The sequence below is a fragment of the Vigna umbellata genome, chromosome 8, assembly GCF_029865625.1.
Source record: "Vigna umbellata cultivar VRB3 chromosome 8, Vumbellata_1.0, whole genome shotgun sequence".
Taxonomy (NCBI): domain Eukaryota; kingdom Viridiplantae; phylum Streptophyta; class Magnoliopsida; order Fabales; family Fabaceae; genus Vigna; species Vigna umbellata.
The window spans coordinates 44,909,419-44,932,728 of NC_142172.1; the positions used below are offsets into that span (position 1 = coordinate 44,909,419).

Consider the following 23,310-nt stretch of genomic DNA (forward strand, 5'->3'; position numbering starts at 1 on the left):
GAATTGATTAAAATTTTAAAATTATTTTTATTTATATATTAATTTTTTTTGTGTAAAAAGAAATCGAAATATTCAAGTAAAAATGTTGATGACTAAATAATTCAACGAAAATATATCAATTGTTTTGTTAGATAGCAAATTAACTTTAACTTGAAAAGGAAAATAACAGAGACCTGTTAGAACAAAATATTATATGACATAAATATAAATTGTTGCGTCAGGTTGTTACTATTTATTGTGCTAATATGATCAGATAATGTTTTTATCCTATCATTATAATGCGCTTTTTGTTGTCATGAAAAGGTGTCTTCTTACAGCTAAACATAGATATACTCTTATATTAAAAAAAAATAACATACTCTTTTATCATATCTTCTAACTTTTTTTATAATATGTATAAATAAATTTAAGTTATAATAGTAATTAAAATATTAAAAATGACTTTTTTATTGCTATATTTTAAAATTATAATAATAATTTTATATAAGCAATATATTATTTATTTATTTGTCGATTTTATATATTTTATACAGTTATAAATTGTATATAATAAATATTGTTTATCCTATTAAATAACAATAAATTTTAACTGAAAATAAAATAAGAGAGGTTACGGCACGGAGAGTCGCTTACGCGCTTTTGACACGGAATATAGCCATTCCCAATAACAAAAAAATGGTAAAACAATACATTGAATAAGAAGAAGTTACAGAAGCCAACAATTTATAGTTCGACTAGGACGTGTGACCATGACATGTTCCTCACCAAACATATAATTCATTATTATATTATTTAAATTATTTAAAATTTCATAAATAATAATAAAAGTGAAAAGAAAGGAGAAAGAATGCATAGGAAATAGCTCTCCTCGGTTATAACCTCCTCGGTGGAAAACCCACCCACTATCCCAATTCCAATTTCAATAAATACCCTTTCCTCTGTTTCTTCCTTTTCACAAACACAAACTCTCATTCACCCCTGTATCTTTTCTCTTCTCCTTTCCCATGAGTTATTACAACCAGCAGCAACCACCTGTCGGTGTTCCTCCACCCCAAGGTCTTTCCCTCTTTATTTTCTTTTTTTTTTCTTTTATTTACTTTCATCCAACCATCTTTCAGTTTTTGCATGTTCTTTTATCTTGCTCGATTGCTTCTTTTTCTTTTTCATTTCACTGATTTCTGATTTTTTATTACTATAGGTTACCCGCCGCCAGGGGAATACGGGAAGGACGCCTACCCTCCTCCAGGGTACCCTCCACAGGGCTACCCTCCACAGGGGTATCCAGCGCAGGGCTATCCTCCTCCTTATGCGCCTCCTCAGTACGCTCAGCCTCCGCCGCCTCAACAACAGTCTTCAACTGGCCCTGGTTGTTTAGAAGGATGGTGAGTTTTTCTCTCCTAATTTTCTCTCTTTTTAGATAATAAATTATAAAATTAAAATAAAGTCAAGATGATCGGGGTGGATCAGAATTTTAGATCGGGCTTGACTCGATTGACTACTGTTGCGTGCGCATCGCATCTATGGTGCGCCTGCCACCCTCTTGTTTGGTTATCATTATCGGCAGATGCTTTGTCTCTGTTAATCTCACTTTCTCTCACCCGCACGTCACTCGAAGCGGATGTCAGTTTTTTTGGATGTAATTTTTTTTGGTGGGTCCGCCAGCTGTGGCTTTTCTAAATAATCTATATAGTTATTTGTTTTAACACGATTTAGTACAATTAGTACTTATATCTAATTAAATTAAACTATTTTTTAGTTGGTTAGCTATAGAAATGCTTGATTAAGCATTGAAAATTCTCTTGATAGCGTGTCAAATCAAATTGCTTTTGAAGTGGGGATTAATTAATTTATGATAAACAAAGACTTTGAAATGTCAACTGATTTGAGAGAGTGAAATACCAAATTATCAGTCCTCTTGTATAAATTAAAGATTTGACTTAATTTGTTTTGTTAATTGTTGCAGCTTGGCTGCTCTCTGCTGCTGTTGCCTGTTGGATGCATGTTTCTGAGGAAAGCTTGGGTTGCTGCACAAATTGGATTTGAAAGTGTAACATGGCTTTGAACATGAGGAATATTGCTTTTAGCTTTTTATTTTCCCTTGTTGGTTTACATTCGGTGGAAATGAACTATTGTTTTCAAACTTCTGCATCATTTACAGCATTTTGTTGGTTTCTGTGTTTCCTGTGTTACATTTGATGCTTTTGTTAATATTGACAATTGATATAAATCTGTCCAATTTCGTCTGTGTTAGCATAACAACAGTTTTCTCCACTTGTACCACGTGAATTGAATTTGTATTTTGCTGAGTTTGTGATTTTGAATTTTGAAAACATTGATAAGACAATAAGAGACACAAAACCACGTGTTTAAGTTGCATAAGGAAACAAATTTGCAGCAGAAAATGGTTTGGCTTAAGTTTCAATGTGATGATTTCGCGAATTGCACTTTAGTTTTGGCTTTTGAAGGGCCAATAATGTGTTTTGCCATACTATTACTTCTATTAACTTGGACTAGTGGATTCTCCAAATACCTTGAACAGTGTATTCCACCCACATATCTTTTCTCATACTACAGTTTCAATTATGCACATCTGCGGTACCACCGAACATCGCTGTTTAAATTTCTTCCAAAGGTTTCTGTTAAAGTTGAGTGTGGCTTATTCTATAATTGTCATTTACGCATTTCTTATTACAGTGTTTCTGGAACACAATCACACTTTTAAATTTTAGTAAGTACACATTTTTTGTGCGCTATTCTTGATTTATTTTACACAATAATATTTATACATGATATGAACAAATATTCTTCGGGCTGTAGACAAAATGAAAGATAATGTTCAAATTATTGATGCCATTAACATTTTTAACCATTGATTCAAATGTTAATGGTAACTATCAATTATGCTTTAATTATTAATTAATATATTATTTAATGTTGTGAGGATAGTATCTGTCAATATAATATTTTGCTTTTAGTCTCATCTTTTAGTTGAGATATTTTTTTTAATAATTTAATAATATATATGTAATAAATTTATGCCTTCCAAGTTATCTGCAATTTAAGATTTTTATACATTGATTAAGGGAAACAATATATACATATATTTAATACCATTTTACTAAAATCGCCTTATACTTTCAAGAATTACATCAGATGAAGAGTGAGCTGATTGTACTGGGCCAATACTCAACATATTAATTTATTTAAGTACCAAAAAGAAAAGTATTTGTAGTACAGTACATACAATGAGAATATCAGATAACCTATTTTGAGACAAGTTGTAAATACTAAAACTGAATGGAATGGTGAAAAGTAATTGTAGTACAGTACACTCTAAAATGAGAATATCCGATGACCTATTTTTATCCAAGTTGTAAATACTAAAACCAGTTGGAATGGTGTTTGTATTTTAGTCTTAATTATTTTTGTTAAGTAATAAAGATATTTATACTGTTCAATTTCGTTTCTTTTATAAATTTTTTTAGTTTAATCGATAATGTGATTTTTATGTCACCTTGCTTCTTTGTGAACACATGTTATTTTACAATTTTATAACCATTATTTATATAACAGATTTCATCATCAATCTTAACTACCTAAATTTCTTATTTTTTATTTCAACCTATTATCAATAAATCTTCAATTTTGTCCTTGATCTTTTTATTGAAAAAAAATATTCTCGAACACTTCTCTATCTCCCTATGCTTGTCAACGCCTTCTCTGATATTCAAGCAAATTTGTTATCTAAGTTTTAACTCCAGCTTCTCAATCTCTCCACAACAACAGACCTAGCTAATTCCGTGATAATAATGTAGAATCTGCAGTATCTATGGTTTTTTTTTAAAAAAAAAACTAAACTTATGGGACGCGGATAGACGCTTATTAAAAAAAGAAATATGTTTAAACTTTCCAAATAAATAGTAATTCAATTACACTGTTAATATAAAATAATATTAAAAAATTGATAAGATAATTATTTTAATTAAAAAAATTTACTTATTTAGGATATAATTGATAAATGAAATGTGTATATAAAAAAGTGAATCTCCTTTATATAATAGTATAAATATTCTTTGACAAAATTTAATAGTTTTAGAAGACAATTTAAACATGAATCCAATCCAGGATTAATACCATTTTAATATCCAATCCAATATTAACATGTCTTTAATCTAAATCGTTAATGTAATTAATTTGTAGGTATTACTTTTATCAAAATATCTTTAAATATTTTAATTCATAAATAAAATGCAATGAATTAGTAGCGGTTAAATTAAACTTCACCATAATTTTCCTAATGTTTCTTTATAGACCTTAATTATTTAAGGATAGTTTTAGAAATTATTTTAATTACAAGAAAATTTAGTTCTCTAACTAAAGTAAGCTTTTTTTAATTGACGAAATTAGTTATATAACTTATACTCAGGAACGAAGTAATACATTCTGTAACTGATCGAAGCTAATTATGACACTCATAACTAATTATATTTTTTTTAATCCTTTTTATATTTTGAAATAATTCGGGATCAGTCTCCCAAATTATTATTTTTTTAAAATTTCCTAAAGTAAAAGAAATATTTTTTTCCTAAATTTGGATTAATAAAAACAATATTAAACCCTAAAATTTTAATCTTAAATTGTAAACTTGAAATCACGAAAAACTCTATTTTTTTAATCAAATTTAGTAAATCATAGGCGTTAATTTTAAGGGGTAAAACAAAAAATTATGATCAAATCACACTCATTCTAAATTTTAGAGAAAAATAAACGTAATTAAGCCTGTATTTAGAAACATCGAAACTATATATATATATATATATATATATATATATATATATATATATATTGATTTAATTCATATTATTGTGTTAATGTTTAAATAATTGTTAAATGAGTGATTAAACACTTTCTAATATTTTAGTTACACAAAATTACACGTATATTCAAATAATAACGAAAGTTTGATACACATGAATAATTTTCATTTATTTAAAACTATATTTTATTATTTTTTATATTTTTATTTTTTGTAAAAATATAAAAAATTATTTCTTTGTAATCATTTTATTCTTATATTATATTGAATGTAAGAGTGGGTCATCTTTTCTTTTCATTTGTCAATTAGAAAATTTATTTGTTAACTTGAAAAAGTGGACGTGGAAGTAAAATTGTGAAAAGTATTCTGAACGATGGATGCCATATATACCAACTTTCTGTCTCATGAATACAGATATTCTTTACAAGCATTACGGATCAAAACAACTGCTAGCATTCTATGTCAGTTCACATCAAGCAACGACTTCCGTGGTAGCAACTTGGTCATTCTCAAGCTGACTGTAATTACCCTTCTCTTTGAATAGTTGAATGTGATGGTGTTTGCAGTACAGCTTTCCCTCGTGTGTGATGAAGTTTGATGAGCTTATAGTGCAACCTCCATAGGTACATTTGAAGCAGCTTTTATGGTAGGGTGTCCCATTAACGGTTACCTAACACATATAAACAATCATACATTTATATACATATATCAGTATCAGTAATAAATGAACCGAATTGAAGAAGTTCTATAATATTTTTCTGGAATTACCCTCTCGGTGGGATACACTGTCTTTTTGCAGCACACACATTTGTCTCTGGTACCCAAGAACACGTTTGCGATGCCCTTGGAGTTCTGCCAAAATTATCCCGTTACATTTAGATTAGTACTGAAATCAATGAAAATGGCAATTGCAACTTTGCATGGCAAATGAAACAAACCCCTTCAAGCTTTATACAGATTCAACTATTGTATATAATGAATAATAATAATAATAATAAAGAAAACTAGAATTCTAAATGGAGTTTACTGAATATATGGCAAGAAAAGCTACAGGGAAATCACCTCATTTTCAGTGATCGGTTTCTCTGGTTTCTGAACTTTGGGTGTTCCTGTGATATGAGAACAAGATGCAACAAAAGCAGTGAAAATTTGATTCTGAGTAATGAAGTTATATATTTTGAAAGAAAGTGAGAAAGGAATAAAAGATGCCCTGGGTTATTCTAAATAATTTCATATGTTTTTTGAAGTAAGTTTAACCTTCGAAGCTTTTGTCCAAGCTGCCAGTTCGCTTGTAAAGTTGATCATAATGAGGTCTGCAATATAGCACCCCCTCAAAAGAACAGTAGTTGCTCAGCTGCAAACAAAATTACACAACTCTTGTAAAAAATGTATGATTTGATAAGATTTCAGACTAGAGTTTATTAATTAATATCTTGATATATACCTTAAGGGTATTGCGGCAATGGTGGCATCTGAAGCAGGCCTTGTGATAGACACGGCCATCAGCAGTTAGCTTATCGACAAGGTAGACGGTTTTGTCACAAGCCATGCACTTTTGTGTGGTTCCTCCAAAGCTGGCCATGGCTTCTTCTGTCTATCACCAAAGGCCGATGAGAAAGAAAGAACAAGAGAGAAAGAGAGGAAGAGTTGCACTCTTCTGCAAGAATTTCCTTTGCCCTTTCTCTCTCTTCTTGCGTCCTATGAAAAATGGAGATGATAGCAAGAGATATAAAAGAGAGAAATTGTGGACGGCAGTGAATTACGGACCTTAAAAAGAACGAATATGATGGTGTAATTATGGGTAATTGAATTGTGGATCAGATGAACAGAGATTTGTATAGAATGTACTAGTGTTGACTTGGCTGACTAACCACACAATTACAGTAATTTCATTAATTATCTCATACATTAAGAGTTTTTTTAGGGTTTATTGCAAACCCACGGTTTTCTTGAATAAGTCTATTATAGTATTTATGGAAACTCTAAATTTAGTTGAGGATGAATGCATAAGTATACATCATTTTAAATAACACCTAAAAAATATAATATATTTACTTTTTTATTTAATCCTTTCTAAACTATTTTATTTGTAAAATTTAAAATATAATTTTATTAGTGTTAAATTATAAAATGTAGATTTATCATTATTCTTTTAAATAAATGGTATCCATAAGTTTATTCTTTTATAAGAGAAGATAACAATAGGATTAATTGCCAAGAAATATGAGAACGTTAGTTCACCATAATGATCAGGGCCTTGAGATTAACATGCTCGATGAAAAATCAAAGTGAAGCCTTGTAACGTCCCCTGTTTTATTTATATGTATATTTACAAATTTATTACACAAACTATTAATTTTAATATATAAATTGTATATACAATTTTAAAAAATATATTAAAACACTAGAAAATATTTAAACAAAACAATTCGAATAGGAAACGTTAAATTAAACTTATTTAAATAATTTAAAATGAGATGTTACAGATCTCAGTCTATGCCTACTTGGTGCATGCATATTATTTCATAAAAGTGTTTTTGTGTTGTGATATATATAGTTTGATTTACCTATATATAGCATTTGACTCACAAAGGAGATCAGCAATATGATATTATTAAGTTTCTGATTTGAATGTTATTTTGCTTGAGTCCTGATAAGAAAATTCACCTAAGAAGATCCTCCTGGATATAATATTGTTAAAAAAAATAAATACTGTCATTTATTTGTTTATAATTTCAGATAAAAAATTGATGATGATTAAAATATTAATTATTAAAATCTGAAAAATAGCTCAGAGTACCGCAGGTCATTTGGTCTAGTGATATGAATTTTGGTTGGGGTACGAGAGCTCCCGAGTTCGATTCTAGGAATTTCTGAAATGTTTTAGTTAAACTTTGTTTTTGTGGACTTGCTACGGAAAAATGCAATAATATAATGTGTGGGTATAAATTTTATTTTCTAAAAGTATTAGAAAGCCTTACTTAAACTGATCTACCAGCCTGGGCATTTGGTCTAGTGGTATGATTCTCGCTTCGGGTGCGAGAGGTCCCGAGTTCGATTCTCGGAATGCCCCCGAATCTTGATTATTTTATTCCAAATCTCTCCTCAAAGAAATTTTAAATGAAGCCCAGAAAGCCAAATCAACCTAAATTAATGGGTCTAGATTTTATCTCCTTTTTTGTTTTGGTATTTAAAAAGTTACATATTTTAGAATATTTATTTGAATATTTTTTTTCCCGTAACTGTATTATTATTATTAATATTAAAATATGTTAAGTTTAATAACTCTTTTTTTCATAAGCCCATTCGGAAACAAATTGTATAAACCAAACCCTTTGCCTTTTAATTATTGGACCCACTAGCTGAAGTATTGAAGTAACTCTGAAAGACAAATTTGCGTCTAAACATTGCGTTCCATTGTAACGATTTGAGAACGGAAAAAAAATCCTATTTTTGTAAGAGGTAATTTGGAGGGTTAAAAGTGTGGATTTACCATTATATCTCGATGAAAAAGATGAATTCGTTCTAGAAATGCAGGATGAAATCGATTTTGATGGTGTTGGAGAACTGATTCTTGGTGTCAGGTTCAACTTGGAGTCAGTTCTGGAACTATTTGTTGCATGGAATCGGTTCTACAACCATGATCGGTTCCCTGTTTCCTTTTAATGTGTTTAAGACTTTATGTGGTGAAGGAGTTGTGTTGTCCATTTGTTATTAGGAATCATGATTGAATGCATCCATAATTAAAAGAAAAACGTGATTGCCAAATGACTTGGCTACTATATTGGCCACTTGTTCATTGTCAATGATATCAACTAATAATAAATTGAAAAATATATTCTTAAAGATATATTACATCCCAATTATTATTAAGGAAGAGTAAATACATGCTAATAAAATAATAATCAAAATTATATTTAATATCTAAAATTCTCATTTTTTTAGCAAATACATTGTATTAATTATTTACTGGAATTCTTAATATTTGCTTTAACAAATATTCATAATCATCATTCTTAAAAAATACTTTAAATTAATTTAAAAAATTATTTTATGTTATGATAATTTTATTTTTATTTATCACATTGGTCAAATAATTTATAAATTTCAATTTCAATTTTTAATTTCAAATCTCTTAAAAAAAACATTAATTTTATCTTTAAATTCATTTATCCACTGTTTTTTAAATTCATATTTGAATAAAAACACATCCTAAAAGTTTATTTTCTTCTTATTTACTCTAGAAAAATAATCTAACATTTTTTCACTTAAATGGATTTGGGGGAGAATGATTGAATGAATTTCAGAGGATTTGAAAGAAATTTTTTTATCGTTTATTTGAGTTGATTTGGAGGCAAGTGAAAGTGTATTTTGAAATAATTTTTTTTAATTTATTACATCAATTAAATCCTATACTAATTCTCACACACTTTATTTTCAAATCTACTCTCACTTACTTCCAAATTCACTCAAATAAACAACAAAAAATTTACCTTCAAATCCTCTCAAATCTATTCAATCACTCTTCCTAGATTTATTTAAGTAAATAAATCCTAAGGCCTTTTACTCTTATTCTCTTCTTAACAGGGAAACCGAAAATAAGCCATTCAAATGGAAGGGATCATTAATAGCAAAATGTAATACAAAAATGTTTTCTAACTCAATAAATGAACCAGAGAGAATGTGACACATGTAAAGATTTTATAGCTAAATGCGTAGGAATTTCATCGTGGGCATTTGGTCTAGTGGTATGATTCTCGCTTAGGGTGCGAGAGGTCCCGAGTTCAATTCTCGGAATGCCCCTTTTGTTTTTGTTTTCAAACATCTGAACACTAACCATTTTGGTGAACAGCTTAAAAGAGATAATAACGCAACAACGAAATTCTCTGTCCCTAATATAGTTTAGACCCTGCAACTTTCAGCAAATCAATTTTTTTAGTATAATTAACAAACAACAAACACATTTAATGTAAAACTAATCTTTATACAAGATAGTACTCCTTTAAGTAACGTGGGCATTTGGTCTAGTGGTATGATTCTCGCTTTGGGTGCGAGAGGTCCCGAGTTCGATTCTCGGAATGCCCCTTTTTGTTTTAGAAATGTTTTACTAGCCCCTCACAATTTCCAACTGAGAGCAATTTGCATAAAATTAGGCTTTTGATAATTTGGCAATTCAAAACCTTGACTTGATTTGTTATTTAGCAATTAACTACCAACAAGCACAAGGTATTATTTCTAAATTAGCCTTTTGGAGCTTTGGAAGCTGACAAGTTTGACTTGTTTGTCTGGTTTGTTAAATAATAATTAGCATCAGAGGCTCCATGTGAATGAGTGTTCCGATCATTGATTCCTACATTAGCAGTTTTAGCTGGAAAATTTTGAATACCAACTAAGTGACAAATCAATGCAATAAAATATTATGTTGCAAGTCGTAGTTGGTGTTAAAATATAAGATCAGAGGGGTAAATAAGTAAACTCTCTTTTATTTCTTCACTGTAACAGCAAATTATCTTGTCTTTTGTATGCAATCCTAATATAGAATTGCAGAAAATGTGACTTGCCAAAACAAATTTAAAACAAAATTAAATATCCCCCTTTATTTCAACGTGGGCATTTGGTCTAGTGGTATGATTCTCGCTTTGGGTGCGAGAGGTCCCGAGTTCGATTCTCGGAATGCCCCTGTTTTTTCCATATGAATATGTGTTTTTTGTTGTCTTGGTGGAGTTTATGCAGAAAATCTGTGGTTTGACTTGTGATTTTTTCTTTATTGCAATGGAAAATGTTTGAGCAAACTTTGCTTAGACAATGCTCCAGCTTTGCAGTGTTGTCCCACAAATCCACTTTCTAATAGTGAAGGTTTGCTCAGCAAGTCAAGAATTGTATCTCTTTAAGGTAATTTGGAATAATCAGCGTTCACCACTTAACTGCAACTTCCACCATAAAATTCTTAATATAATCATATGTTAGTATATAGAAAATCTAAATGGAAATTATACATTATGCTAGAAGAAAATGTGAAATTGAAAATTTCTGAAGCATGGAAGCGACAAAGGTTCTCTTTTCGCAATCTTTGATTCTGTGAAGTTCAATTTCAATAAATCATACTATCCTAATAGTGATGCAATAAATTCCTTCAACAGGATAAATAACTAAAGAACAAACGAAGGTAAAATATCTTGATAACCTGACCAGAAAACACGTGACTTACAATTGTTTGTCTATGTAAGCAAATCTGGTTATTTATGTGTGGGAGATTGTTGAAGTTTAAATATTAAAGTAAATTCTCACATCAGATAGCAATATAAGTTAGAATGACACACAAGTCTAATGCTTTAAGTTTTGGTGGAGTGTAGAACGAAGTGTATTTGACTATATTTTCATCGGCGAAAATTTGTCTATAGGTCTAAATAGGAATGACAAAACGAGTCAATCTAATCAGTTTAAACTCGATCAATATTGATCCGCCAAAAGTGAGTCGGACTAGGTCAGGTTTACTTGTCAAAATCAATCAGACTAGACTAACCTGTCAATTAAAAACGGGTTGAACTTTATAATTCGATCCGGTCCATTGTCACATTGATAAAATGACTCACCTGTTTTTTTTTTCTTTCAGTCATCGAAAGTCTAATATCAAATGGAATTGGGCCAAAAAAAATTTTTCACATGAAAACAGATTCCGGATTGAAAGGAATGTTGTTTGGACCGTTTCAAACCATAGTCGAATTATATTAAACCTCAGTCAAACTGTACTAGACCTTGGCCGAGTTATATTAGACCGCATGCTATTGAGTTCTAATTTTTTTAATGAAAGGAGATTAACCTGTCGAGTTCGACAAACTAGATTGGTTCGGAATCTTGGATTGAAAATGCTGTTTAGATTCGTCTTTTTGAACTGATGGATCGGACTTAATCATTTTTGTCATCCTTATGTTCAACAAAGATAAAGGGATTTTGTCAAATAATGTCACGGTAAGTATATGAACTTGACTTTGCCCCAAGGGCATTTGGTATAGTGGTATGATTCTTTTCTTAGAGTGCGAGATGTCCTGATTTCAATTCTCGGAATGCTTTATGCACAATGGATTTCAGATCACTGTACTTACGAAACTACAATAGAATTAAAAAGTAAAAACAATGCATCAACTTGTGGTAAAATATACAATGCTATTACTGATGTCATGTGGCGAATGTCACATGTACAAGTTAGAAGCAAAGTTTTAACTTCAGAATCCAACCAAATCAATTTCTTACTTTTCGATTTAACTACCTAATCAATTTATTACTCAGGGTGAGAGGTCCCAGTAACCCAGGTTCAGTATTGAATGTTTTGTTGAAGCTGCCAAACTTGATTTAACTTGTTAATCCTTGTATTTAAATACCTACTATCAAGTATTATTTGTAAATCTTAACCTTTGAAATATGAAAGCTGCCAACTTTGTTAGGTTGTTTACTTATAAAATATTAAGCATTTGTGGCTGAATTTGAATACGTTGAAAAGAATGGTGAGATGCATTAAGAGTTTTGACTGGAAATTTGTCAGTAATAAGAATCAACTTGCCACAAAAGTTTAATGACATTAAATGGCCATCATAATTGGTCTTAAATTATAAAACCAAAGGGGCATTGCAAAAACAGTTACCTACCTATATAGGTAAGCAAATATGTCATTTGTATGAAAAATCTTAATACAGTACAGCAGACAAGGTGGCATGCATAAACAATTTTAAGCGTTGTAACATATATATAACTTTAACTTGGCCTTTTCTAGTTCAATGTGGGCATTTGGTCTAGTGGTATGATTCTCGCTTTGGGTGCGAGAGGTCCCGAGTTCGATTCTCGGAATGCCCCTTAGCTTTTGCATTTGCCTTTGTTGTCCTCACGTTTGACAGAAGTTACTTGGTATTTTGTTTTGATTCATTAAGCAAATTGCAAAACTTCAGTTATTTTGTTGCAAAAAGGAGAGTGCCACCTATTTTTACTGATGTCATGTGGTAAGAGTCAGAGGCAAAGTTTCAACTTCATAATATACCCTAAAAGTTTTCGCAAATCAATTTATCTAATATAACTATCAAACTGAAATTTGCATGATAAATAAGGCTTTCTGTCTAGTGGTCTGACAGTGAAAATGCCCTACATTTTGATAATTTGGAAGTTTACAAGCTGGACTTGACTTGTTAATTGGCATACTTAAATACCAATAAGCATAAGATATTACTTATAAATTTTAGCCTTTGAAGCTCTCAGCTTGACTTGTTTTTTGTTTTAGTTAAATAACAAGTATCAGAGATTGAATGTGAATGAGTTGGGATGAAAGGTGTGATACATCAACCGTTTAAGCTAAAATGTTTTCGGTACCAAGTGACTTTGACTCAATCTTGAATTCCCAAGAAGCTAACGTGGCTGCAGAAACTATAAACATATATTCTACTTAGCCTTCTCCCCTTTCACAGCTCCAAGGGTATGGTATGTGATGTTAAGGCTAAGTGCAACATTTGAACTCTACAATTTTACTATGAAGCAATGCAATCAACTGTTATTTCAAAGTAAACGAGGAAGGATGTTATGGATTGTCCATCATGCCTATGCATATAAATCATCAAAACAAATAAATGGATGAAAACAAATTACACACATTGCCAGACAAATCACATGTTGAAGCCAAATGAGGTTGAAATATGAAATTGAACGAGGCTATATTGTGATTAAAAACTAAGTTGTTAAGACTGAAGAGTCGATAAGTTAAGGTTGAAAAGAGACTAAGATATAGATGAAGTTGAATTACCTAGTTGTTGACGCCAAAAATGAGGTTGAGATATTGAAGTCGAATGAGGTTGTGTTCAGACCGGACAACCTAGCGGATGAGACAGAACGATCCAAATGTGAGGCCAAATGAGATTGAGATATGAAATCAAATGCGTCTATGCTGAAATCGAATAACCGAGTTGTCTAGAGAAAACATTCAAATATCTTTTTTTGTATCGTCATTCATCTTAACGCAACACATTTACCTGAAATCCTTTGTCAAAGAGTTTCACTAAGGGAAACTTGAGCCCAACCATAAGGGATTGACAACACTCTCTACCAAAAACATTAAGACAATGGATTAATGGGTCTTCACCTTTATATGTTGCTCTACTTTCTCATTTATAGTTAATGTGAAATTGTCTCACATTTAGATCCTCAACAATTATGTACATGTATCTAAAAGTCATACCTTAGAACTCGATACGAAAGAACTCAACCTAGACTAACTCGATCCAAAAGAACTCAGTCTAAAATTAGACCGTTTGATTGACGATTAACTGTTTAAAGTTAACCAAACCACAATATAAAAATATATGAGCAAAATTTTGTCACCATATTTATAAGATTATTTATATTCATGTATTACTTAATAATTTTTACTTTAATCGAAATTAATAAATATAATTATTCCATTATATTAACATACTAGTTGCTCTTATACTATTATATATTTTTCAATTCATTAACAAGTACTTTTAGTAAACATAATAAATGTATTATTATACGAATTCAGTAAATATGTTGCTACATGATACCGTAAATTAACTACATAATATAATAGTAAATATATTTACTAAAACACACACGACGACGTGTATATCTGTGTGTGTCTATATATATATATATATATATATATATATATATAAGTAAATGAGCGTAATGAGCTTGGTCTATCTTATCAATTATACTTATTAAGAATATATGCACTTATTAATACTTTATGGATAAAAATTAAATATATAATTTGCAATGATATAAATTGTATAATTTATAATATACTACTAGTAGATATAATTTAGTGTAATAAATTATATATCATAAAAATCGAACTGCTTTAGTTTATTTATTTAGTAATAAGTATACAAACTTTCTTTTGTCTTATTATTTTTTGCTGATATTTTTTAAATAAAAAATCCCATTGAAAAAGTGATTAGGTTAGGTCAGTTTAGGAGAAGAAAAGTGAAAAATAGGAAAGGAGCGTTAGATAAGATGATTGGAGCTTAGAGTGCGAGAGGTTCCAGTTCGTCCGCCGCACTTTTCGTTTTTTGACGATTTGGAAGCTGACAGGCTTGACTTCACTTGGTAAATGCTATAGTCAAACATCAACCAACAAGCTTCAGGTTTGATTTCTTGTTTTACTCTTTTCAACTTCCGGAAGTTGACGAACTTTTCTTGTTAATTCGATTGGGTAAATAATAATAATCTTCAGAATTTGCATGTGATTGTGCTGCGATGAATGAATTCATTCTTTAACTTTTTGAATTGAAAATTAAAATATAGAACCAGAGACAATGGTACAGGTCCGGTTATAAAGAAAAGCAGGTAAAGAATCTAAATTAGGAGAGGTGTTCACACATTTTATGCTCAATAGTGCCATGAATTGAACTCCATTGTCTCCAAAAACAGGGTATCTGTACGGAGAATGTTTATACATTAAACCAGAGTGGTAAATTAGTAAATTCACTCTGATACCTTGATTAGAAAAACAGATTGCCTTGACTTACAATTGACTATCCAGGGTAATATAGGAGTGAAGAGAATGTGGCATGCATATACAATTCTAAAATAAAAGTGACATAGATTTGACTTTGCCCTAATCCTCTCAATGTGGGCATTTGGTCTAGTGGTATGATTCTCGCTTAGGGTGCGAGAGGTCCCGAGTTCAATTCTCGGAATGCCCCTCTTTTTTCTTCATCTTTACCTGAATTGTCTTGATGTGTTTTTGTCATTGAGTTGGCACAAGAAAAACTCTGCATTCTCAGACACGATAGAATACTTGCAGTCGCATTTTTCTTCTTAAAGATCAGGTGAAGATGCAATTCAAAATCATAGCAATCAGTTCTATTTGTATTTTATTTGACTGTTGATATGTCTTTTAACAGTTTAGCTTCAAGATACCTAGATTGTTATGATTTAGCTATCTCCCCACATGTTAGCAAGCATCTGTTTTAATGCTTAGATTGTGGTATCCGATCTTAAAAGTATGCGCCTTGTGAACTATATATTCTACAAGCAATTAAGATATTGCTTAATCAACTGAATAAGGAAGGAGGTTGTGAGTTGTTGTTGATGATGCATGACATGACACCCTTAAATATCAAATTCTTATAAACAAATGTATCAACTCATTTATATCTTTAAATCCTTTGCACATGTAAATAGCAAGTATCTTATTTTGTACTTTACAAACACTCGGTGGAATATGTCATTAGCCTTCATATCAAAACGTGTGTTGTTGAATTTCAGACCACTGCACTTAGAAACAATATTAGAATTGTGAAGTAAAAATAATTTTTCAACTTGTCTAAGAAGAACAATACTATCAACTTACTGATTTCATGTGTTGAAAGTCAAATTTGAAAGTTATAAGTAAAAATTTTAACTTCATAATACACCCTAAAGTAACTTTCTCAAATAATTTAATTACTTTTCGATATAATTTGCAAACCTCAAATTTTGCACGGTAAGGCTTTTGGTCTTGTCATCTAATTCTCAGTTAGGGTGAGTTCCCAAGTAACCCGAGTTTGTTAATCATCATCTTACATACCAACTAGCAATTATTTCTTAATTTTAAGCCTTTGAAGTCTAGAAGCTGACAATCTTTACTTGTTATGTGGTATACTTATAAAACAATAAGCATCAGGAGCTGAACGTGAATGTCTTGGAAGAATGATTAATAGTTTTAGCTGGAAGTTTTGCCGTAATGAGTGACAACTTGGTACTGTAAATGTAATTAAATTATATGGCAATTCAGTGGAAGTCCTTAAATATATAAAATCCATAGTGGTAAGCTAACTTTCTTTCATATGTTGACATGGAAAACAAGTTATCTTGACTGATATTACCCGTCTAGGTAGCCAAATCTTACAATTTTCAATCTTACTGTAGAACTGAAGACAATGAATAATGAAAGACCAGTTTAGCCCTATACCTTTCGATGTGGGCATTTGGTCTAGTGGTATGATTCTCGCTTTGGGTGCGAGAGGTCCCGAGTTCGATTCTCGGAATGCCCCTGCTTTTTTCATATTTTATCTTTTGCCTGTATTATTCTAAAGTGTGTGTTTGTTATTTTTCTATAAGTGCATGCACTTGTTATTGACTAGGCATAACGCATGCACTGCATTCTCAGCCTGTCAGGTAAGAAAATAATACTTGCAGTTGTGTTTCTTCCACCAAAAAACCAGGAGAAGATGTGAATCAATCTTAACAATCTGGCTACATTATAGCATTCACAGTTAACCGCACAGATTGCTGCTGGGCATGCTAAGAGACACTTAGCAGTTGATTGACATGTATCTCTCTGTTAGTTTTCAAGTATCAGTGGTCAAAACTATAAGATTAGTATGTGATCATGTGTTTCAATTTGAACTTTGCATTCTACAATGAAGTAATATTGTTGAATCAACTATATTATTTGAAATTCAATTATAAAGGAGACTGTGAATTGTTCTCTTGTCCATGATGCCTAGAATAGCACTAAAAATATCAATTTTAAAAAACTGTATTAGCACAACTTGCACAATTTATTTATTCTTGTAGGTTACACATGTAGCATTACCAAGTATCTTATTTTATAGTATTAAACACCCAGATGCGATATGTGATAACCTGCATATCAAATCACATGTTGTTTGACATTATGTAATAAACGAAAAGAACAACTAGTATGATAGCATATTAAATTACTTCAATTAGCTTGAATCAGTCTCCAATTCAACATACAAACAGGTACATTTGGCAGAACTTCAGTTTTTTATTTAGAATGTTGTATAAGCCAATGAACTACTGTACTGATGTTTGTGGAGTTCTTTCATTATATTAAGAAGCAAGAAACTTCTCCGGACGAATGGATTTCAGCCCCCTTAAATTGTGAAATGAAAAAACATTAAAAGTACGAGTAATGTTTCAACTCGTGAAATAGAGAATGCTATCATTTTAACGATGTCATGCAGTAAAATTCTGATGTAGAAGTTAGAAACAAAGTTTTAACATCAGAATCTACCTTAAACTAATTTCATCAAATTGAATGATTAGTTTTTCATAATTACCAAACAATAGGTATTTGGGCTTATTTCTAAATTTTATCCTTTTGTAGCTTTGGAAGTTGACAAACTTTTCTTGATAGTTTTTTTGTTTAAATAATAGCAAACATGATTACCTTGGGATGAATATATTGATACGAAAACCGTTTCAGCATGGATTTTTCTGTACCAAGTAACAGTTGCCACAGAAAATGGGTAGTAGAGTAATGTGTCTGAAGTCATTGACCTATAAATGTAAAACTAGAGGGGTAAATTTGTAAACTCTCTTTGATATCTGAGTTAGAAAAATGAGTACCTTTACTGTTAATTCTCTATCCAGGTAACCGTATCTGCCTTTTACAATAACACTACTGACAATGTGGCATGCATGAACAACTTTAGTAGAAAACTACAGATATGTTTGACATGGGCATCAACATTATTAATAAGGGCATTTGGTCTAGTGGTATGATTCTCGCTTTGGGTGCGCAGAAGTTACTATGATTTTTGTACTCCGCATTGTACCATGAAGTGATTACTAAATCAATTAAATTGTTTCTAAATCTACAAGGAAGGAGATTGTGAATTGTTGTCTTGTCCATGATGCTAGCACCCAAATATACCAGTTTTTCAAAAGTGAATGAGTTCAAATTTCACAATTATTTATTCTAGTCCATTTGACATGACACATTATCAAATATCTTATTTTATAATATTCAACACTCAGATGTTATATGTGATAACCTCATATGAAATCGCATGCCGTTTTCAGCTGTTCTGTATGTCAAGTCAGTAAAGGAAAAGAGAACTGTTATGATAGTGAAGGAACTTCAGTCTACGTCATTCGGTCATTAATGCAGTGTACAAACAGATACATATAGAAAAACAGAATCTACCTTAAATAATTTGACCATTTTGGTTTATTAGTTATTGTATAATTTGCAAAAAAACAATCTTCAGGATTGATTTCTTACTATTGTCCATTGCACACAATGTTTGAACAAATGTATGTTCACAATGATTATTAAAATCCATTGAACAGATAATTGGCACGTATCTTATTTTTCATTTTACAGCTCTAAGATGGCATATGTGGACTACCTACATAGCCAATCAAGTGTGGGTAAAGGAAACAGAAGAAACTAGTATGACACCAACATAACTTACTTGATTGTGCTTCAGACAGACTGTAATGCAACATAGAAACTGATATATATTGCGAAACTCAAGTCTTTGATTTCAAAAGTTTAATAAGCTGATCAATTAGTACTGTATCAATGTTGGCTAACATTTTACAGTAAATCATGAAGCAACAAAGTTCTCTATCATTAGTTAATTTCATACCACTGTACTTACAAACAATGTTAGTGTACCAGCAGGACCGGACGCCGTACGGAAGGACATCCACGTCATTGGATCACCAAACGAACCGGCCGCCCGCGTCACCATATGTCCTCCCAGCGCGCAGACCGAGCGAGCGGTTAGCACAATGCCGCCCGCCAAGGTCACAACCAAGACCGGGCGTCCAAACTAACGTTATGTACCGACCGATACTCCGCAGTCATGAACCGAACATCCACCCGGGTCGAGCAGCAAGACCGAACGTCCACCCGGGTCGAGCACCAAGACCGAGCGTCCAAGTGAACGCTGCCCGACCGCACATGGACCGAGTGACCCTCCAAGGTCAGTCATGAACCGAACGTCCAGGTGCGCAAACAGGACCGAGCGTCCAGTGTGACCGGACAGCAGAACCAGATGGCCGCCCACCCAGGTTGACATCCCTGGCCGACCATCCTTCCCAACCGACCCGCGCTTGGTTGACTACACGGTTAAATGCTAATGACTCGTTAAGGTGTGACTGGGCCGTTATCAGGCCCACTAAAGGTAAAAGGGTCGTTATCAGGCCCACTAAAGGTTAAAGCCCATAACAATCAGTATAAATAAAGGTTTCAGGTATGAGTTCTAGACCAACTTTCCTTACAATGCAATACATACATGCATCACCGATTGCTCTGTCATATTACTGACTTGAGCGTCGGAGTGCCTTTGACAGGTACCCGACCACCCGTCTTGGAGTAGGAGGACCACCACCGGGAGCGCAGAGGGAGAAACCCGTTCGACCTCCAATCCGAAGCGTGGAGTAGCGTCAGTCTATCGCCATACCGTCCGCCACACGCACGGCCCGGCCTTCTCCAGTTCGTGGGATTCAGCAGCAACCGTCCGGTTTTCGTCAGCTTCCAGCGCATCCGGCGCCCGAACCGCTTGATCTGCCTCTGCTGGTGAGAAAGCGTCCGTCCGATCCATAGTAGCTTCATCGCTCGTTCGCCAGCCTTCACCGTTCGTGATCGTCCGCTCGGTCTTCGACAAACTTGTGTGTTTTAATAGGGTCCCCGGATCCGGTCGAAACAGTTAGTATTAAGGATTAAATTGATGTTTCAAGTTGTGGTTAAAAAACACAATTTTACAAAGTTACTGGTGTCAGGTGGTGAAAGCTATTGTACAATTTTTCCAGTACCAAGTGACAGTTTGCCACCGAAAATGTAGTAAAATATCGTGTTGCAAGACATAGTTGGTCTAAAAATAAAAAATCAGCTGGGTAAATATGCAAACACTTTTTGATAGCTTGAGTAGAAAAGCAGGATACCTTGATTGAAAAAAGTGATTAGCCAGGCAATTAAATCTGCTCATTTGCATGTAATCTTAATATATAACTGTTGATAACGTGGCTGCGTAACCTATAAACATAGATTCTACCTAGCCCTCTCCCTTTCAATGTATACCTTTGTTCCCCTGGTATTATTAGCTTGCCATGTATGACACAAAGCAGTTGCTTTGTTTTCTGTATCTGTCCACAAGTTTTGAAGCATAATCAGTCACAGCTCCGAGGGTGTGGTATTTGATCTTAAGGCTAAGTGCAACATTTTAAGCCTTCAGTTTTACTATGAAGCAATACAATCAACTATGTTATTTCAAAGTAAACGAGGAAGGTGGTTGTGGATTGTCCATGGTGCCTATCAATCATCAAAACAAATGGATGAAAACATATTACACACATTGCCAGACAAATCAAATGTTGATCAAATCGCTCAGATGTTACTTAGACGTAAATTTTAACATAATTACATCAAATCACATGTCAGTACTGCAATTCATTGGGCAGAGTTTAAGCTAATGTTTAATTGCTTTTTACAAGCCAATTTAACACAGTATCAATGTTGATGGAGTTTCTACAGGAGATAAGAAGCACCAAACTTCACTGCCGCTGATAGATTTCAGCCCCCTGCACACATAAAACAAACTTCTAATAAGTTAGCACCTACACTTTTCTTACATAGCATAGTAATTTCTATTTTACTATAATGGAAATGTTTAAGCAAACTTTTGATTTTGTCAGCATCATATCTATGTATATGAATTATTTATATTAATATACTATTTTATAATTTTTACTTTTATAGAAGTTAATAAATATAATTATACTATTATATCAACAAGCTAGTGGCTCTTATTGGTTTATAGAAGGATATTAATTTACAATTATATATTTCTTGATTTATTACTACATAATTGTAGTAAATATAATAAATGTATTATTCAATGAACTTAGTAAATATGTTATTATACGATGGCATAACAATAAATTAACTTCACAATATATTTACAATTACATATATATAGTTCAAATATAGTTTTAGTCCTAAAATACTATTATTTGAGGGTATAAAAATGTGACATCCCAATTATATAGAAAGCATATATAGTAAAGACGTCCACATGCATAATATAGGAAAGCAGTGAGAGTAAATAGGATTATAATCATCCTCTAAGTAGCTTCAGAATATAAGCTTAAACTCCGAAAAGATATAAAATATAAGCTGAAATGAGAAATAGTATCCTAGAACATAAGATCAACTAATAGCATTCTAGGAGACTAGGCAGTAGCATTGTCCTCAACTTTCAGAGTCGTCTCCAATAGAACCTCCTCGCCATCTGGTCCCTTCCAAATGGATGGTCATGGCAAGAAGAAATATACACAAGCAATACAAACAAGCAAGGGTGAGCTAGATATAAAAATTATGTTATTCAATCACACACGACATGTAAAAGCCACTTAAACATGATACATTGACATCACAAGACTCATTGTTTTATAGACCGACTCGTCCGAACCAGAATGATTGTCGAGCTATGGCGGGTTATGCACTCGTGGTGACCTCTACTGCTTTGCAAAGCCGTTGCCAATGGTTCCACCCTACCACACTCACGAGGTTAATCCGTTCCGCGCCCTGGAGCATACTGGAAGCCTCTAAGACTAGGACCTCCTGCTACTCCTCACCACATGGATCAATCATCTCTACTTAAGAATGAAAGACCATTGGAGCGTCAGGAAAACCCCTAAGACTGAGCTACCATGCAATCATTCTACACTAAGGATCTCACCAAGAGATCCTACAGATGGAACTTGATTTACAACTTGGATCATACTTTCATCACTTTGTAATCATATACTTTCTGCCACAATCAACATATACACAATCTCAACAATATACATTACTCACCACTCACAAATTATAAAAATAACATCTCCACAATTGAATCTAAGTTAATCAATACCAAGAACCAAGCAACTCCAACTAACCCATAACAGCTCATAAAATGCATCAATTTATACATACCTATAAGTAATATAATTATTGATTAACACTCACGTTTCAATATAAGAAACAACTATCCTTACTTTATTATATATATATATAATAATATAATGTAAATATATATATATATATATATATATATATATATAAGATAATGTACGTACCATTATATAATAATAATAATATAAATATATATATATATATATATATTTATAAGATAATGTATGTATCATTATATAATAATATAATGTAAATATATATATTTATAAGATAATGTACGTATAATATATATATATATATATATATATATATATGATAATATATGTATATATGATACGTACATTATCTTATAAATATATATATTTACATTATATTATTATATATATATATATATTAGTTATATATATATATATTTATATATTTATATATATGTATATATATATTTATATATTTATATATGGATTCTTATTTTGAATTCCAAACACACAGTGATTGATTTTTTAAAATTATAATTATGCATGTATAATCAATTTGTTTTATTTTATTTTCATCCTAGTAGAGATCTTTCTTTATCTTAATTGGTTACCGGAAATGACTAGTCACAACTGACTGGACCAGGCCAGGGCTGCTCTATGATCAGGGATGTGCTAATTCAGGTTTTTAAGGTTCCTCTATCCTACCAACAAAGAAAGGCTCTCAATAATTAACAATTACTTTATTTAAATTATCTACCATGTTCTCTTATGCTCTAAATCTGAAATGCCTAATTTTAATATTTTCACTTCCTTTCACA

The 23,310-nt window shown here is 31.9% G+C and overlaps 2 protein-coding genes, 1 long non-coding RNA gene and 7 other non-coding genes across 10 annotated transcripts; 9 read left to right on the plus strand and 1 right to left on the minus strand.

The window, feature by feature from the left end:
• The first annotated feature begins 871 nt into the window (after positions 1–871).
• On the plus strand, positions 872–2,306 carry WIH2 (proline-rich family protein). Its single transcript, XM_047305384.2, has 3 exons — positions 872–1,056; positions 1,199–1,382; positions 1,964–2,306. The coding sequence occupies exons 1-3, from the start codon at positions 1,005–1,007 to the stop codon at positions 2,007–2,009; spliced, it is 282 nt and encodes a 93-aa protein (XP_047161340.1). The 5' UTR covers positions 872–1,004; the 3' UTR covers positions 2,010–2,306.
• A 2,874-nt stretch (positions 2,307–5,180) lies between these two features.
• Positions 5,181–6,519, minus strand: LOC124831421 (LIM domain-containing protein WLIM1-like). Its single transcript, XM_047305427.2, has 5 exons — positions 6,261–6,519; positions 6,074–6,170; positions 5,879–5,925; positions 5,585–5,668; positions 5,181–5,486 (listed from the first exon to the last, which is right to left on the minus strand). Exons 1-5 carry the CDS (start codon positions 6,396–6,398, stop codon positions 5,289–5,291), a joined length of 564 nt encoding a protein of 187 aa, XP_047161383.1. The 5' UTR covers positions 6,399–6,519; the 3' UTR covers positions 5,181–5,288.
• A 1,298-nt stretch (positions 6,520–7,817) lies between these two features.
• On the plus strand, positions 7,818–7,889 carry TRNAP-CGG (transfer RNA proline (anticodon CGG)). The gene has a single exon. It is a non-coding gene; the product is annotated as a tRNA-Pro (tRNA).
• Positions 7,890–9,547: 1,658 nt separating this feature from the next.
• On the plus strand, positions 9,548–9,619 carry TRNAP-AGG (transfer RNA proline (anticodon AGG)). Its single transcript has one exon. It is a non-coding gene; the product is annotated as a tRNA-Pro (tRNA).
• A 210-nt stretch (positions 9,620–9,829) lies between these two features.
• TRNAP-UGG (transfer RNA proline (anticodon UGG)) lies at positions 9,830–9,901 on the plus strand. The gene has a single exon. It is a non-coding gene; the product is annotated as a tRNA-Pro (tRNA).
• A 523-nt stretch (positions 9,902–10,424) lies between these two features.
• TRNAP-UGG (transfer RNA proline (anticodon UGG)) lies at positions 10,425–10,496 on the plus strand. The gene has a single exon. It is a non-coding gene; the product is annotated as a tRNA-Pro (tRNA).
• A 2,096-nt stretch (positions 10,497–12,592) lies between these two features.
• Positions 12,593–12,664, plus strand: TRNAP-UGG (transfer RNA proline (anticodon UGG)). Its single transcript has one exon. It is a non-coding gene; the product is annotated as a tRNA-Pro (tRNA).
• A 2,126-nt stretch (positions 12,665–14,790) lies between these two features.
• Positions 14,791–17,298, plus strand: LOC148194797 (uncharacterized). Its single transcript, XR_015781436.1, has 2 exons — positions 14,791–14,961; positions 16,971–17,298. It is a non-coding gene; the product is annotated as an uncharacterized LOC148194797 (long non-coding RNA).
• TRNAP-AGG (transfer RNA proline (anticodon AGG)) lies at positions 15,451–15,522 on the plus strand. Its single transcript has one exon. It is a non-coding gene; the product is annotated as a tRNA-Pro (tRNA).
• Positions 16,783–16,854, plus strand: TRNAP-UGG (transfer RNA proline (anticodon UGG)). Its single transcript has one exon. It is a non-coding gene; the product is annotated as a tRNA-Pro (tRNA).
• Positions 17,299–23,310: the final 6,012 nt, after the last annotated feature.

Bases quoted from the DNA above. Each gene is read 5' to 3' on its own strand.
- LOC124831421 (XM_047305427.2), bottom strand. From the start codon at position 6,398: ATGGCCAGCTTTGGAGGAACCACACAAAAGTGCATGGCTTGTGACAAA. The intron at 5,926-6,073 runs GTTAAACTTACT...CTCATATCACAG, and splicing joins CTTGGACAAAAGCTTCGAAG to GAACACCCAAAGTTCAGAAA. The intron at 5,487-5,584 runs GTAATTCCAGAA...TATATGTGTTAG, and splicing joins CAGTGTATCCCACCGAGAGG to GTAACCGTTAATGGGACACC.
- WIH2 (XM_047305384.2), top strand. From the start codon at position 1,005: ATGAGTTATTACAACCAGCAGCAACCACCTGTCGGTGTTCCTCCACCC. The intron at 1,057-1,198 runs GTCTTTCCCTCT...TTATTACTATAG, and splicing joins CGGTGTTCCTCCACCCCAAG to GTTACCCGCCGCCAGGGGAA. The intron at 1,383-1,963 runs GTGAGTTTTTCT...TAATTGTTGCAG, and splicing joins CCTGGTTGTTTAGAAGGATG to CTTGGCTGCTCTCTGCTGCT.